The 17,747-nt window shown below is 24.1% G+C and overlaps 1 protein-coding gene across 3 annotated transcripts in view; it reads left to right on the top strand.

Annotated features, from left to right (window-relative positions):
* LOC114128607 (allatostatin-A receptor-like) overlaps positions 1-17,747 on the top strand; it is a 173,739-nt gene that overhangs the window by 10,894 nt on the left and 145,098 nt on the right. For all 3 annotated transcript variants that reach the window (XR_007605229.1, XM_050204406.1, XM_050204405.1), the window contains exon 2: positions 3,583-4,122. Coding sequence is in view for 2 of the 3 variants with exons in the window: in XM_050204406.1 (XP_050060363.1) it covers positions 3,583-4,122 (540 nt within the window). In the remaining variant the exon portion in view is untranslated. The remainder of the gene's footprint in view (positions 1-3,582; positions 4,123-17,747) is intronic.

A 17,747-nucleotide genomic window follows, 5' to 3' on the forward strand; every position in this document is an offset into this window, starting at 1 on the left:
AGTCAGTGTAGTATCATAAATAAATTATGGAACAATGAAGTGTTGTTTATATTTATTTTATGGATAGCAACATGTGTTAACCGATAAAAGATATACGTGAAATATAATGCAGTATAACGATAATGCCATGTGGCGCGTCAACCAATGGCGTAGCACAAAAACCTAGGCCTTCTCTTGAAGGAATAAAAATTTGGCCCTAAAAATTTTTCTCAAGTAACACATAAACTAAAGTGTAAGGCATACTTGACTTATTTAGTTAGTTTCAAAACACTAAATAAATATTTTTTAGTTTGTTTTAATTAGAATTGTGTTATGCTCGATAAAAAAAATACAATATATATTTACTATTACAATTATTTGATTAATTCAAATGAATGACATAAAAGTTATCATTATAGGAGATACATCAGATACTTAATATTTTAAGAATTTTTTCAAGTGATATAGCGATAAATGCTAATTTGGTAAATGTTTTATTTCCGATTACGGTTGGTGATAGTAGATACACAATTATAAGCTATATATTATTATAGCTATATTTACTGTACGATGTACACTGAGAAATATACATAATAATAATTATTATAGGCAAAGATGATATAGAATTTAATTTAAAAAAAGCTCATTCTATGCTAATATATATTATTTTAGTTTTATTTACTTTATAAGTTTCGCATAAGGGCTAAAAATGTTATCATGAATAACTACAACGTAGGGGATAAAAATCTTATATGGCATTTTATAAAAGCTTAAAAATACATATTGTCGATTGAATTTTTTAAAAAAATGTAGTTATTTAATTTTACTATACTCTTATATTATAAAATATATTATGCATAAACGATTACGCTATAATATAATGCACTATTGCAATAGTCTATTATATTCATATACGCAATATATAGATAATAGATTTAATCACCGATCTCAACATCTCTGTTATTATTAAATTGGATATACACCATAATTTATAGTAAAATACGATACTTCAATAACAGCTAAACATGGGTAAGAATGAAAATTTAATTTAATTTAATAATTTAATTAGTTTAGAATCTATAGGTTAGGTTTTTAAATATTTTTTTTAATTTCTACATAATGTTATGTATGTCATGATCCGAGTGTTGTGTGTATACGTGATTATTCTATTAAGAATTATTTTTATGCGTGCAAATGTATATGTTTTCACATACTTAGTATTTACTTTCATCGTTAACTACCACTAGTCACTACTATCTGTAATAAACTCCATAGCTAATTATGTGACCATAGATATTTCTTTGTTAGGCTTGGTTCGGTATCACAAAAATATATATTATCAATTTTGCGTTTTTGAATTGGATCGATACGCAATTTTACACTTTCGATGGGTGTGATAAACAATAAAATATTATTATTAACTGGAAATTATAAAATATTATGTATATGATTTTATGTGCTGTGTCACATATTTAAGTGCTATGCAATCGAGTAGGGGTTTATCAAACACTGTTTAGTTTATGGATGCTTATTTCTTGGAAGTTTTAATTCTTGGTATTTTATCCGTTATAATAACAAACATTGAAACTGGGAATTTGAATACTATACATATATAAAAAAGTGTGTCAATAAGGTCGTAGCTCAAGATATACGTCTTTAATAATTTAACCTAGATATTTTAATAATAATAAGGCTTATATATACCAACTGATATCTATTAATAGTTGATTAAGATCCAATGTAATCTTAATATTGATAATTTACCCTGTGTATAATCTATGTTAGGCAAGTACACCTGAAATGTAAATACGTGTGCGATTCTTCATCTCATATGATCATACATATAGAACTATATTAAAGTTTACTATTATCTATTTTTGTTTCAACATAATATTTTACGGATAAAATATTGTGTGCAACAAATAACAATTGTTATGAAATGATGTTCTTGGGTTTGACTGAGTAAAACGCTATATAAATAAATATTTATGTATATACCTATATCATATATCCCGAGGTGATGTATCTTTTTCTTTGTGTATCAACTATTCTATACAAACGTATATTTAAATGACACTATAAATGTAACAAATACAATATTTATAAGTTGTGGACATTTCGAGAACTATGCATTTCTTTGCATTAACTCAATGGGAACTTTCTTTGCTGGCGAAACGAAGAAAAACACGTGTATATTATGTAAAAAATAAAAAAAAAATTCTATTTTGATCCTAACGTTAGTTTCACACTCGCGTGAAGCTATACAATAAAGATACATATTTTTTCTTTATAAAATACATTGAAATATTTATATATAAAAAAAACACAGGCACCTCAAGGTGGATTTAATGCGCTCACAGCCAGTTCCGGTTCAGGCCATGGTCGGATCGTCTGTGGGGTAGATGGACCGCCATAATCCTCCGGACGAATCTCATAAGTCGTCTAACCACAGCCGGAAGGGCAAAAAGGGACTAATACAACGCAAACGCGCGCGTGTATGTAGGAATTATATTTAAAATCTTTAAAACGATGCGTGTTGTCTAAAATATATTATTTAAAAATAATAACAATACCTCTGTAATTGTTGAATTAACAACGATTTAAATACAATAATAACAATAACCCATAAATATATATATATATATATTTATTTATTATCCTGGTATTTGTAATATTTATAAATAAATAAATAAAAAAAAAAAAAAATAGCTCGTATTGGTAAATAGTTGCGCAAGGGTGCAGCTTTTATTACATTTGAATCCGACATAGTTACTAACACCAAAAAAACGGTCAATATTTGGCCAAGGCCTTTACTCACACTTCTTTGCTGTTGGTTTTTTTTTTATGTGCCGATTTAAAAACGACATATAACATATAATAATGTTTTGTATTCGAATGTTTTCAAAGGCTTAACTGCTTTTCTGATGAATAAAATACTAAATCCGACATGGCCATAGTCATAGTATTATGCGTGCTATCTTCAATTTAAACATATATTCTTATATAAAAACAATTCATATTTATAAATTGATCGTAGAAAAAATCATATCTACCCTCCCCTCCACGCCAAAGACAAATACGCAGGCACAGATATGATTAAATATTTTATGCTGTCAAGCATCATAATCGTATCCCTAGCAAAACAAACATTTTTAGGACCAGGGCATGGCGTTTTATCTTAATAGAAATTTCGAGGAGATAAAAACAATAACCCACGCGACATCGCTTTAAGGCCGATAATTTGTTACATAATATATATAGCTAAGAAGTTTGACTAGGATACTTAATAATTGTATTTGTCATGCCGATGCCCGTGGATATATTTTTAACATTTTTAATATTATTTTAAAACAAAATCCGTACGAATTACGATTATTATACCGCGAAACATTGAAAACGTTTCAATATATTTCTTGAAAATTCGTTAAGGGCTGTTTTTAAGCCTCGCTGAGCTAATATAATAAGCATATTATATTTTAAGCTATTTTTTTAACGTTTTTTTTATTCGTACGCGATGTGTTACGCAATAAACGGTTAAAAGATAATAATATCATCGCGTGTGACGCAGTGTTTTATACGTATAATATTATTGTCTCGTTGCAGGTGCAGCGCATCGTTTCGCTGGCCGTGCCCATACTGTTCGGCATCATCGTGGTGGTCGGGCTGCTGGGCAACCTGCTCGTGGTGATCGTGGTGATGGCCAACCAGCAGATGCGGAGCACCACCAACCTGCTGATCATCAACCTGGCGCTGGCCGACCTGCTGTTCATCGTGTTCTGCGTGCCGTTCACCGCCGTCGATTACATGCTGCCGTACTGGCCGTTCGGCGACGTCTGGTGCAAAATGGTCCAGTACCTGATCGTGGTCACCGCGTACGCGAGCGTCTACACGCTGGTGCTCATGTCGCTGGATCGGTTCCTGGCCGTCGTCCACCCGATCGCCTCCATATACGTGCGCACCGAGCGCAACGCGTCCTCCGCCATACTCGTCACGTGGGTGCTGATCGTGCTGCTCGCGCTACCGGTGCTCGCCAGACACGGCGAGGTCACGTACACGTTCTCCAGCACCCAGCACACGGCGTGCATATTCCTCGACCGCGACCAGAAGACCCGACCGGACGGTTACAACAAGCCGGCGTACCAGGTAACCGTTTAACTCACGATTATAATATTATTAGTTATATTGCGTTATATATTAGTTATATAACATAATAGACTACTGTGGCGGTATTAAAATTCTGAATGGTAAAATATATAACATCTTACGATATCAACCGAGTAATAATTGCACGTGCGGGTCTGTCACGTATAATATAGGTAAACATAGTAATAGTAAAAATCAAATAGGTAATTTATGAGCAAAAAAAGGAAATTAGCACGTATATTAAACGTAATTTAATTTGTTTTCTATAGAAAAATATAATGTAAAATCAGTTATATTTACATAAATTATTTAGATTAATCTTGGTCATATTCAATATGTTGTTGATTATTTTTATTTTAAAGGCATAATTACATAATATATAATGCATCTTATCACGATTTTACATAATAATAATTATTTGGCAGCGTAAATAATTGTGAAAAACTGTTTGGTTTTACAATTTTTTTTTTATTAATTAATATACTTAATGATAGGTAAATAATTCATATTATTCTATACAGAAACAGTCTTAAAAAAGTTCGATTCCTTTTTATTGTCATTACATTTAGTATTTTTAAAAATCGACATTATTGTGAACAATATTATAAACCTGAACACGTTCGTAATATAATCTTGACAATTTTTGGATACATAAAACTTTGTTCAAATATAACGATTTAACTTTATAGATATAAAATTGGGTGACGCACCAAGCTTCTGTGAATCACTATTTTACTGCGTGTGATGGGAATACTTTCATACATGAATAATATCTTATACCTTTATAATATTTGATCTTGCCATTAACGACTGAACTGGAAATTTGTATAGTGGAATAGTGAATTGCATCAAAGCATTATAAACAAATTGATGTTTTTAGAAATATTATGAAGATATTCATTTATCTTCAACGGTGCATATGATAATCGATCACCTCACACTAGAAAATCATATTTATGGGGATTCATGCAATGTAATTAAAACAAAACTAGGAGAATGTTGATAAAATATAGTAGCTTTATTTTCTTTAACTTCTCCAAATTTTTGAACACAATATGCCGTTATTATGTATTGGTTTTATAGATTATAGAATATTCGCATAATAATTTTTAAATATACACATACACTACATATTATATTCTAGGTACTGGTACCTATGCATCTACATAAATAACTGGCAATTAAATCAATTAACGTTATTTATTTGACGGTTACTGTGAAACTCGTTTAGATGTATTCATACAAAATAATAAAATGAGTGTTATAAATTTTTTTCTATAGTTAAAATAAGTAATAAATCATTTGTACACATATACATACTTTAACCTTATTGAAAATACCGTGTGTCGCCTATTGGTGAAATAGAATTAACACATACATTTATTTTTAGTATTTAATATTTTATTGTCACTGTAATATATTACGTGGGTAGGTAACTATTATATATAGTCATAGTATAGGATACTTTAAACCACCATTATTTTTATTGAAAAGTAATTTAAAAATCAATGAGAACGTATTACATTTATATAACGTAATATTTTTGTCCATATACCATATAATATTATTTGAATACCTACTGGCTTTGTTGTGACCCTTTTTTCATTATTTCTTGAAGTTTGAATTGTTTTTTTTATTAAATGTTCATTTTAATACTCAATTTAAATTATTTATACTAAAATTAAACTTATTAATCCGCTGATTAACATACCTAGTAAAATATTATAGCTGTTCAATGCATATATACATTTTTTTAAACATTAAATTAATTTCAATATTTATCGAATTTAATGTTAGTGTATAATAAAAAGTTAAATTACCAATCTCAATTTTTATGATTTCATTGAGTTTCAAAAATATTTGGTAATCAAATAATATAAACTTTTACAAATTAGTATCATTTAAAAGTTTAAAGTACAAAGAATATTGACAAATAATAAAATAATTTTAATTTTTATAAAATAAACAAAAAACTTAATGCATTTAAAAATACCAAGAAATACAATACATTTCTGAATTTTTACTCATACGAATGATAAATGTATTTTATTCCATACTGGTTTTTTATAAATTGTATAAATTATAAACCGTTTTATTATTATTAATTTTATATTTGGTTTCTACAAATAACATACCAATATCAAACTTACCTAGTTAACATCGTCTTCCTTAGGTATTAATTTTAAATCAAAATTGAGCTTTCATAATCTATACATTTAAAAATGTCATTATTGTTATATTAAAATGTAATAATATATATTATAATATTTTTGAATGTTACATGATTAGAAAATTGCATCTAAATATCTATTAACCTTTAAAATTTAGATTTTATGTAAGTATATAATTTATATTAAAATTAGGTGTACATTTTTTATGCACATTAAAATTAAATTAAAAAATTTAAATACAATTAATATAAGAAAGTACATGTGTTAGAGAAACATTTCTTTATCAATTTACGTTTTAATAGATAATTTTTAATCATATAATTCAAATTAATCATTTTTACTAATAGTTATTGGATATTAATTCATCTTTTTTCTCTTGTAGCATTACAAAAGAAAGTGCCTTGTTATTTTGTATGAATTTGAGAACAATTATAAATCATTTATTTAAAAAATATATTCCATTCAGAGTTCTATTTAGTGACATCACAATAAAAATATTCTATAAATTATCTCGCAAAAGTATGCTGAATATATAATATGTTCAATTTCCAATTCATAGTTAGTTCTGCATGCAAATTCTGAACCATACAATGTAATATAAATACGCTCATGTCATTGTAAACCCAATACGTTCCTTGCTATTTTGGAATATAGCATAGACCAGATTAGGTACATTATGTTGAGTTTTAAATTTAAATGCGTTTGTATTCAAAAATAACATTTGGTTGAAAAAAAACCTACATTTTATAAAACGAAAAAAAGATCTGGAGGAATTTAAATGTCGCCACATAACCTAGTGGAAAAAATAAAAATAATAATAAAATAGTGCCATACAATATCAAGACTATTCTTTAATTATATTTATCTATTTTCTTGTAAGCTTATTATGCAAGGAATTTATTTTATGATGGTTAGTATTATAATTACAGCATCCATTAATTATTTTTTAATTCTAATTTTTCTTCTGTTCTTGTGTAAGTACTTAATATATATGTATACCTAATTTTAATTAAGTGCATACAAATTTAATGGTATAGTAGTCTATAAAAAAAAATAAATAACATTTATTCTACCCTATAAAAATATCAACAAAATAGAAAAGTATATTTGTTTTACCAATTAGAATTATTATTTATAAATACTTACCTTATACGAAACGATATTTTTCTTGAAACCTAATTTTGACTATATGTATATATATATTATATTATTATTTTCTATTGTTACACAATTTAACATATGTAAATAATTGTTAATAAGAATTATTCCAAAAGAAAATAAGTATAAACCAATATTTTTATTTAATTGATAATTTACGAAAGCAATTTCTTATTAATTTTATCTAAATTTCAAAATGTAGTATTACAAAATAGTCACCAAACCATAAACGTTATAGCCTAAAAGTATAAAATTTAAAAATATATTTAATGTACCTATATTAATATTAATTTATAAGCATATGAATAAAACATCTTTATTTATACAACTTTACTATTCGATTTAGTTAACACTTTTTAAGTTTATAGGTCTTTAATACTTAGTTTTATATTAAATATTATGTATTTTTTTTTCAATTTTTTAATATTTTTTTTTTTTTTAAATACCTATTATAATATATAATATATTATGGTATTCTTTAAAAACTTTATTTTAATTTAAACTAAATAATATTTTTATCTAATCCATATTTAGAAGCCTAGAAACTGTCAATATTGTCAAATGATACAATTTATTGTTATCGTTTTATTAAGGGATTTATTCTATTATTGTTTAATATTTTTTTGACAAAGTTTGAACAATAATGTCAATCATTATTATAATTGATAATTTAAGTATTTTATTATTATTATACTACGCTTAATACTTATCCAAATATATTAAATCCTAACATATACAATTGCCACACGGAAAAGTACTAAAAAGTAATTTTTTAATAAAAATCTAATGCTTTAGAGTTGTGAGTAGAGTAATTAATACATTAATTATATTGAAATAATTACAAATTACCATTGTAAATATTCGTTGGTTGAGTGCATTGATTAATTAAGGTGCTGCTGACTTAGTTATTTTTTTATTTTATTATTTTTATTCAAATAAACCGTGATAATTGTTTTCAAATTTAAACTATTTAGAGTCCATACTTAGATGCTATTATAAGGACAACTTAAATACTCTCCATCTTCCTGGTTTACTAATGAAACTGGAGAGAGTGTATTACGAGTATATATTACTTTGGATATTAGGATGTTATATAACTCTGTAATAAATTATTACACTTTGGTATTTTCCTAGTGAAATTAAAATTATTTTACGCTCAACCTGAATTAAATAAATAAAATGTGTAAAAAGTAAAAAGTGATCATTTAATCTTCAAAATAATTTATGTATTGGAGCAATTATTTTCTTTAACCATTAAATTGCTAATCTATTTCACGTACAGATCATCATAATATTAGTAATTTTTTTATAATCGAATTGTATGATTGAAGTATTAAATTAAAGTTACAGCAGTTTATACTAAACTTTACAATATAAAATAATTGTCTATTTGTATGTATAAAACATTTTATTCTTATATTTCCTTTATGTAGGTATGTTGTATTCACAATTTATAATTGGTCAATAATTTTGAGTAATTAGCTTGAAATCATAAATATATTATATTACTAATGGAATAATATTATTTATTGTATCGTTTTAGCATACAATAATATGGTAAATGTAATAACTATATAAACCTAAATGATAAATACCATAAAATTTATTTATTAGTAGTGTTTTGTTACTTATTTTTAAAGTAAATATTATGCAATCTTTGACTTTAATAATTAATCTTTAAATTGTACTATAATTTTTTCTAATACATTGGTATCACGAGTCGAGCATTATTAAATAACACTTTTATATCATATCTAGGTAATATATTGATGACAACTTTTTATTAATAATTATATTTTTTAAATAATTTTATAATTATCCATGTCCATCAGTAGATTGCTAAGCAATTGTAAATATTATTACTAATTTAACAAACATTATAATATAACTAACTATATTTTAAATTACTTCGTGAAACTTAAGTATTTTCGAAAAATTATTAATTAGGAAATGTGAATTTATAATTAATTTAACTATTTTATACGTGAAAAATACGATTTGGATCATTTTTAATACTATGATATACCAACGACAATATCATAATATATTAAACTATAAAAAGAACTAGTTATTTATTTTTATGTAAGTTTCTTAATTATATGCGTAGGATAGATAAATATAACAAAACATGCTACCTATATTCCAAAAACAATATAACTGAATAAAATATTATTTATGATTTATGTATTAGAATGTTAATTTATGTTTGAGATGTTATAACTATTAATATTAATAATTTATGACATACATTTACAAAAATAGTACTTAAAAATAATATTTAGTATTATAAAAAGTTTTGTTTGACATCATTTCACTTTAAATAAACATTACAAAAGTTAATACATCAAATCATATAAATATTTAATAGCAAACCATTTATTCAGGTAGGTATTAATATTGGGGTAACCTATGTAGGTATTTATAGTGACCATAAAGGTCAAGCTAATATATGGTCCAAAATGTTTTCCTCCTAGGTAAGGCTTTAAGTATAATCGTGGTAATGTATACTTTTGACCTATTGTGTTAGGTTGAATAGGATGGTGTATTATTAATTTAATAGCTATTTTACAAACTATACTACGCAACATAACACTATAAAATGAATTTTTAGATTTTTTTTCACATCGATATTTTCTATAGATAATTTCTTTAGAATTTACTAGAAAATCAATTTTTGTCTCTGTCAGACCATTTACTTATGTACACATTTAGCAACAAAACTACACTATTGGGATTTCAAAATGTTTGGTAATACAGTTCAATGATTGTAAATATGGTAAGTATAGACATAGCACAAAGATCATAATATTCAGAAAATTATTATCTAGCTTTCTACAAGCATAGTTTTGAATATAAGTAATATTAATATTTAAATTTGAACTTAATAATTTAAACATTTAAATTATAAACAAAATTTCTTACAAATGGTATACCAAAATCGGAACAAAAAAAATGTGTAATAATTTATGTTATGGAGTATTAAATTAAATAAAGGTAGGTCGTAATATACGATATAGCTGCTATCATTTTAAACGTAATTAAATTAAGTGGTGTACAATATACCTTCTCGTAAGTAAGAAAAAAAATTAATACATAATTGTAACAAATGTTTAAATGTTTTCACTAAAAAAGGAAACGGTCAAAGATGTGAATGAACTTAATACTTTAAATTAATTTATATCTGTTGAAAATAATAAAGAAAAAAGACCTTTTATAAGAAAATTAAATTTAAATGATGATGATATTCCTAATTATTTTAAACAAATTCATACATGAGACCAATTAAATTTATCTATATTTTGAAGTTATATAGTACCCAGATAAATCTTATGAAATTTCTAACATTAAAAATGAAATTTAAAATTTCAATCTTTCTTAATGAGAGTGGTATAGTACTATTCAAAATAATAAACAGAACATTTTGTAAAAATTACTTTTTTTTTTTTTTGATTTACATTATATAGGTAATAGGAAAGTAGTATTCGACTTAAATACTCTTTTTCTTAAATGTATAGGAGATATAGATATTTTTCGTAATCATAAAATTGGGTATTTTGAAAAAATAAATATCCAATTAATAAATAACTAGTTTCTTTTTTAAAATTACAAATACAAGATAAATAATCATTCAAAATCATTATCCCTAGTTGAAATTATATTATTTTGTAGATGAAAAAATATTTTTTTTCGAATGCATGGGGATTTTGCAGTGTTTGATTAAAAAAAAAAATAATTTAAAACGGTGGAAATTGTCATGCCTTAGTTTGATTAAAAATAAAAATTATTTAATTTAACATATAATACTATATTACAGAGGTTCCCAAACTGTGGGTCACGATTATATTTTTAGTGGTTCGCGCTATATTTTCATATTAAAAGTAAATAGGTATATATTTTTTGTTATAAGCAGCTGATCCACTAAAAAAAAGTTCATTAATTGATATTGTGGGTAGCTAAATTTCAAAAATTCCCAAAATGGGTCGTACAATAAAAAGTTTGAGAACCTCTGCTATATTAGTCTCAAAATTCAAGATGAAATTAATATTGATTTCTATTTTCATTTAGTTTACATTTAGCTCTATCGAAATTCTCTCCAACCTAACCTCCATCATAAATTAATTTCTTTCTGGTATATTAACAAACAAATAATTAAGGCATTAACCATCCTCAATTATTTTTGAAGTTAATATTCCGTAATTGCATTTATTTTCTTATCCGATATTTATCATTGTTATTATTATATTATTATGTTAATTACTTTACATTTACTTTATGTGTTCATATATAAACTGTACAAATTAATTATTATAATTTTTGAACTAACATAGTTGTACTAAAAGTTCTAAAAAAATAAATATAACTGTATTGTACCTTTCAAAATTAAATTTTTGTTTGAAACATTGTAGTATATCAAAAATATTATAAACAATTGTTTTTGTTAAATTTATGCTACACGGCCAACACTGTCCCCTCCACTCACCCGTAAACAAACTAAACTCTGCATAATATACTATTGTGTCTTACGACTGATGACAATTCATTAACTCATTTCGTACTAAACATCAAATATACCTAAACCATTTCTCGTTATAATAAATAATAAAAATGAATAAAATACCTATATTCAATAAATAACCATAGTTTTACACGTATTTCAATAATATATAGTTAAACTACTCTCATGCTAGTTAATTCCCTTCATGAGAATTCCGCACCCTACTGTTTACATTAGTTACACATTACCTTTACTGACCTTACTGACAAAAACAGCAGTTACCACTTACAGCATGCAAATTACTCCTACGAATATTATCAAAATACAAACAAAAATAATAAAAAATAATTTGTAATGATATATGTACTAAAAAAATTTAAACGCATATTTTAGATTCTGAACGGAGTGATGAATATATTTTTTAATTGATATTTAATTGAATGAATGAGGGGGAATATAACAATTTGGCTGTGGTTCATTGGTTCAATGGTTACTTATAAGTAATCATTTTTAATGATATTGTTTCTATACAGACAAATAATAAAAAAATTTTTATTAATAATTATTTCAAAAATATTTTTCCAATGTAAAATACATCGAATATTTAGATAACAAGATTACACGAGTCTAAAATATGTCTATATAATATTATATTGTATGTATTCTGAATAAATAAAATTATAATTAAAATATTTTAGCTCATTAAATCCTCAAAATAAAATATAAAATTTAATTAAATTCTTAATTTAATTATTTATAAAATTCAGCTTTTCTTACTTTATCATTTAATTATTCAAAAATAAATAAAATTTAAGAATGCAAGTAAATTAAATTTTTAGTGTTACACTAAAAATAATATAATTTAAAATTATAATAATCTGCAAGACTAAAGAATTTCTCAGTTCTGATTTAAAAAGATCGATTATTTGTATCTTATATTTGTAATAATAAAGTAAAGTTAATGGCATTTTAAAAATGTTACACAATCATCGTATAACGCAAAAATTATTTTTTAAGTACAATTTATAATCGGATAATCGGTTGTAATATTCAACTAAGGAAAATATGGAATTTTAAAATTAATATGTCACTATTCTCGCTATAAAAAATTGTTATTTTAAATAGTATCATAAAAAAAAAGTTAGTTTTTATAACTATAAGTAACACAATATGGTGTATGTATGTGTGTATGTCTATATATATATATATATAAAAAATGATTTCTTTATTTAGTTACTACTACTCTATTTTTAGTTTTACTTTTTTAAATTACTCGTATGTTCGCTCAGAAAGAGATATTGGTTTTCGAATAGTGTGTGTTTTAGATTCCAACTGAAGTAAGATACGTAATTCTATTGGTTTTACAATAATATTTTTATTATTATATTTTTTCGTGAACACATTTTCTTGTAGAAAGGGTGCTCAAAACGTTTCAAGTAGTACCTTTAAAGATTGGAAATTGAACAACAATTGGACTGAAATGTCTTCATTTTCGAATTTGTAGATAAGATAGATAGTTTTTGAGATAACCGCGAAAAATCCAATGATGAAATTTAAACCTTATAGTCTGAATATTTGTAAAAATATCAATTGTACTTCAATTAATTCTTTTAATGAATCTTAATTGCTTTTTTATTTTTAATAAAATAGGTGTTTATTATTGTAATCAATTTTAAAGAGATGTTGGTTGGATATTTTTAACTATAACAGAGGCCCATAAAACTAATATAATATTAAATATGTATGCTATACCCGATTCATATTATTTAAAAGATCTAACGTAAATACTAAAAAATATTATTACATTAAGATTAAGCTATTTAGTCTTCATTATTGAAATTTTAATTCATAAAATATAATCATAGTAATATTTGAAATTTTGGACTAATATAGAAATAGAACGTTGAGTTGAGTTAATGACTTCTATACAATAAAAGTAATAAATATTTTAGTCTAACCAGACATATTACTTTTAAATACAAATAAAAATGTATTGTTTAAATGTTTTTTATTTGACAATCATGAAATCACATTTGAAAAATTATTCCTATAAATCCTAATCAAGATCAATATAATGGTCTTTTTTTCTGATTCTTATACTACGAGTATATTTTCTTAGTTGTTCAATTAATATATTTCTATTTTATTCGTTCAAACCTGATCTATAACAGCAATATTTAATGTACATTATTAATCGATAGTCTAGGACACTATTATAAGCAGTATTGATCAGAACATAAACCACGCACTTGGTTTATTATATACTACATAGGTACTGATATGTTCCACAAGAGCGTGGGTATATTGAATGTAATAGAATTGAGCTAGTGTTATGATTAGAATTTGCAACTGCTATATAATATTGATTTTACAAAATGATACAAGAGACAATTTGTTACATCGTATACTGTGAAAATATGTAGCAGATACGATTTGAAGATGCTTTCAACAATATTGAACGATTTATTAAGATAATTGAAAATCGAAATTTAATAAATCTATACTTTGAAAAATATAGGAAATAATTATTTTATTATTAGATTCTGTAGGAACTTGTTCATGTCATTTTATTTATTTATTTATAACTTAAAAGTAAGGTCTATATGTACAAGATATTTAATAATATCGCTTATAATAATATTTTATATAATAACATACAGTTCCCTAGTATTTAAATTCTAATCAAAAACTAGGAATGTATTGGTTTACAATTATTATGGATCATTTTTTTATTTTTTACAAAAGATGACTTCAAAAATTTACAGTAGTACAATTTATTGATTAAATATTGCATCTACTTAGTATAAAAAAAGAACGGACTATCACTCCGCTTAGAATCTAAAAATAAAATATATTTTTTTTTCTAGCTATGTATTAAATTTTATAAAACCAAATAATTTAAACACATTTAAATAAGTTATTTTGTTTAAGCGTCATTTTTACTTTATTTCACCTATGAACTACAATTTCTCATGATCTCCAATTAAGATAGGGGATAAACATTATAGTATATAATATAATCTACGTATACGATACTATTTTTATTCAATTGATATCTATACATATTTTAGTGTTTTTAAATTTTAAGTAAGATAGTTTTTAGTCTAATATCTAGATTGATACTTCTTTTATACATTAGTATTTACAATTATTGTCAGTATAATTTAATCAACTCTACCTATATTGATTAGATTTAATTATAATTATCTATAAATTTTAAAATAGTTTAAATTAAGTTGGTTTCAGAACAAATTATATAGAAATATAGAAAATGAATTATTATAATATCATATTTTTTTATGTTGCATAGTCTATAATATAATATTACACCATTAATACATGTTTAATAAAACCAAAATCTAACAATTATATTCTGAAAAATACGTGATTGATGCGTACTTCTTATACCTTATTGTTATTTTTTAAGAAAGTAAATGTTTATTTTTTTTAATTTAAAGTAATGGATAGCTAATATTAATGTATCGGTCAGCAGTTACTAATCGTATAGTTTGTATTAAATAAATACATATATGTCATGTAACATATTTATTTTTATAATTGTTACACCAGATAATGATTTAACATTCAATACATTTGAGTGTTATGATAATTTATTATTTCTTCTTCTTTTGTTTTCAAAAAAACTTCAGTTAAATAGTCATAATATAACAATAATTTTGATGAAAATACCTTTCGCGTACATCAAATCATACCAATAAATATTCTGTACGGTGTACCTATAACACAATAATCCGTTCTATGACATTATAAGTTGAACTAACCCTATTACCCTATGAAAAACAAAATTATTTTTCTTTGTTTAGTGAACATTTTCTTTTATGAACTATTTTGTAGTTTTTATATACAAAAATGTTATTTGTAATCCAATTTGAAGTTTTAGAACTTGTGTATATCCATGATTAAAACTGTTTTATGACACCTGTGTACCACATGTAATCATGACATTTTTGATATATTGGGCTTAACAAAAAATAAAGTCATCTTGCAATACGAAAGAGAATAAACAACTTATGAACAACACTTATGTATGACACCTGTGATATAGTAATATTATATAATATAGTAAATATATTATGTAAGCACATGGTATTTCGATTTAGTTTTAATTATAGTGTGTAACTTATTTTATGGAGAGTAAATTAATAGAAATCAAATTATGCCTGGAATAACAGTGTTAAATTTATAAAGAATGTTCAATCTATTCAAAGTATATCACTCTATTTTGAATTTAATATTATTCTTGTATTCTACACATTTTTTATTTAAAATTTGAATCTGCAATGGTTTATTTTGATATTATATCCAATGTTATAGGAGAATAAAAAATGTATTATATATTTACATAACACATCTTAAATTAAAAAAAAATTGTTATTTTAAAATCATAAATAAACCAATAGCTATCTATACTTATAATTGTAAATTTATTCATAATGATATATTTTGAATTAGTTTCAAAACAAATGATTATTTTCATAAAAACATAAATTACCATTTCAACTATCATTTTTTCTTAAAACGTTTATACCGAACAACTATAAGAAAATTATATTTTTTGCTTCATATTAATGGAACATTAGATGTATTATAACGTGATAAATGGAATAGATCATGTCTAGAAATAATAATTATTCTGATACAAATATAAAAAAAATATAGTCACTACAGCTACTATCTAAATCGAGTGGAAACCACACATCAGCCACATCATTAATCAAAATTTGAAGAAAAGAGGGAAAATTTAGTTGAAAAATGTCATATTATAGATCCAGTAAACAATATTGGACAATTGATATCATCAGCTCATCAGCATACGTCGTTACCGAATAATATGTTTTTTTTTAAAGTACATTTATAAGCATAAAATTATCAATTTTATTAGTTAAATGTACCTAAAAAAAAAAAAAAAAAAATACTATCAATCATATTTTACTAAATTAAAACTTTAAAAAGTATTTTTTTTATTAGCATTCACTTTTAATTCCTTTAAAGTGGATAAAAGTATCGAAAATAGGCTGAATATATATTGTACATAGGTACCTATTTTTAATTAAAAATTATTGATTTGTTTTTCATAAGATTACATAACAATTATTCTTACTATAATTTGAACCATATTTTTCTTAAAACATCACCAATATTTTTAAACATATTACATTTAACTGTAATATATTAAAAAAACTATAAAAGTAAATGTTTATGGGTTTGATTATACTTAATATTATTATATGTTTTTGTACTATCTATTAGTATACGCACCAATAAAAAAATATATATTATAAATAATTGATATAATAAATATAGAAAACTATAAAAATTATTAATAAATGGATGGATTGTAAATTTGAAACTAACAAATATTACGTTAAGTCAAATAACTCTAAAAAAAAAAAGCATAAATAGTGAATACTGCATAATATTAATACGCTACTATATTGATGCACAGATCCATGGATAGGCTACACATTTTTATTTTTTAGCTAGTCATGTGCTTAGATTGAAACAAATTTTGTTTGACTGTTTATAGTAATGGTAGTTTCATTTGTATAATTGATTCACCTCTTTTAGTTTATAAAGTTAAATATAATAGTTTTCTCAAAATAAAAATATAAATACAAATTATCTGTTTTTGATGTTTTATATACTATTTTTATACCAATATAATATTTACTTTATTTGCTTCTATACTATGTAAAAATAAATATAATTAGTATATTATGCTACATCAAAACATTCAAAACTGTATAAATGAAAAAAATTAAGGCAATAAAATACATACA

This window comes from Aphis gossypii, chromosome 3, assembly GCF_020184175.1.
Source record: "Aphis gossypii isolate Hap1 chromosome 3, ASM2018417v2, whole genome shotgun sequence".
Classification (NCBI taxonomy): domain Eukaryota; kingdom Metazoa; phylum Arthropoda; class Insecta; order Hemiptera; family Aphididae; genus Aphis; species Aphis gossypii.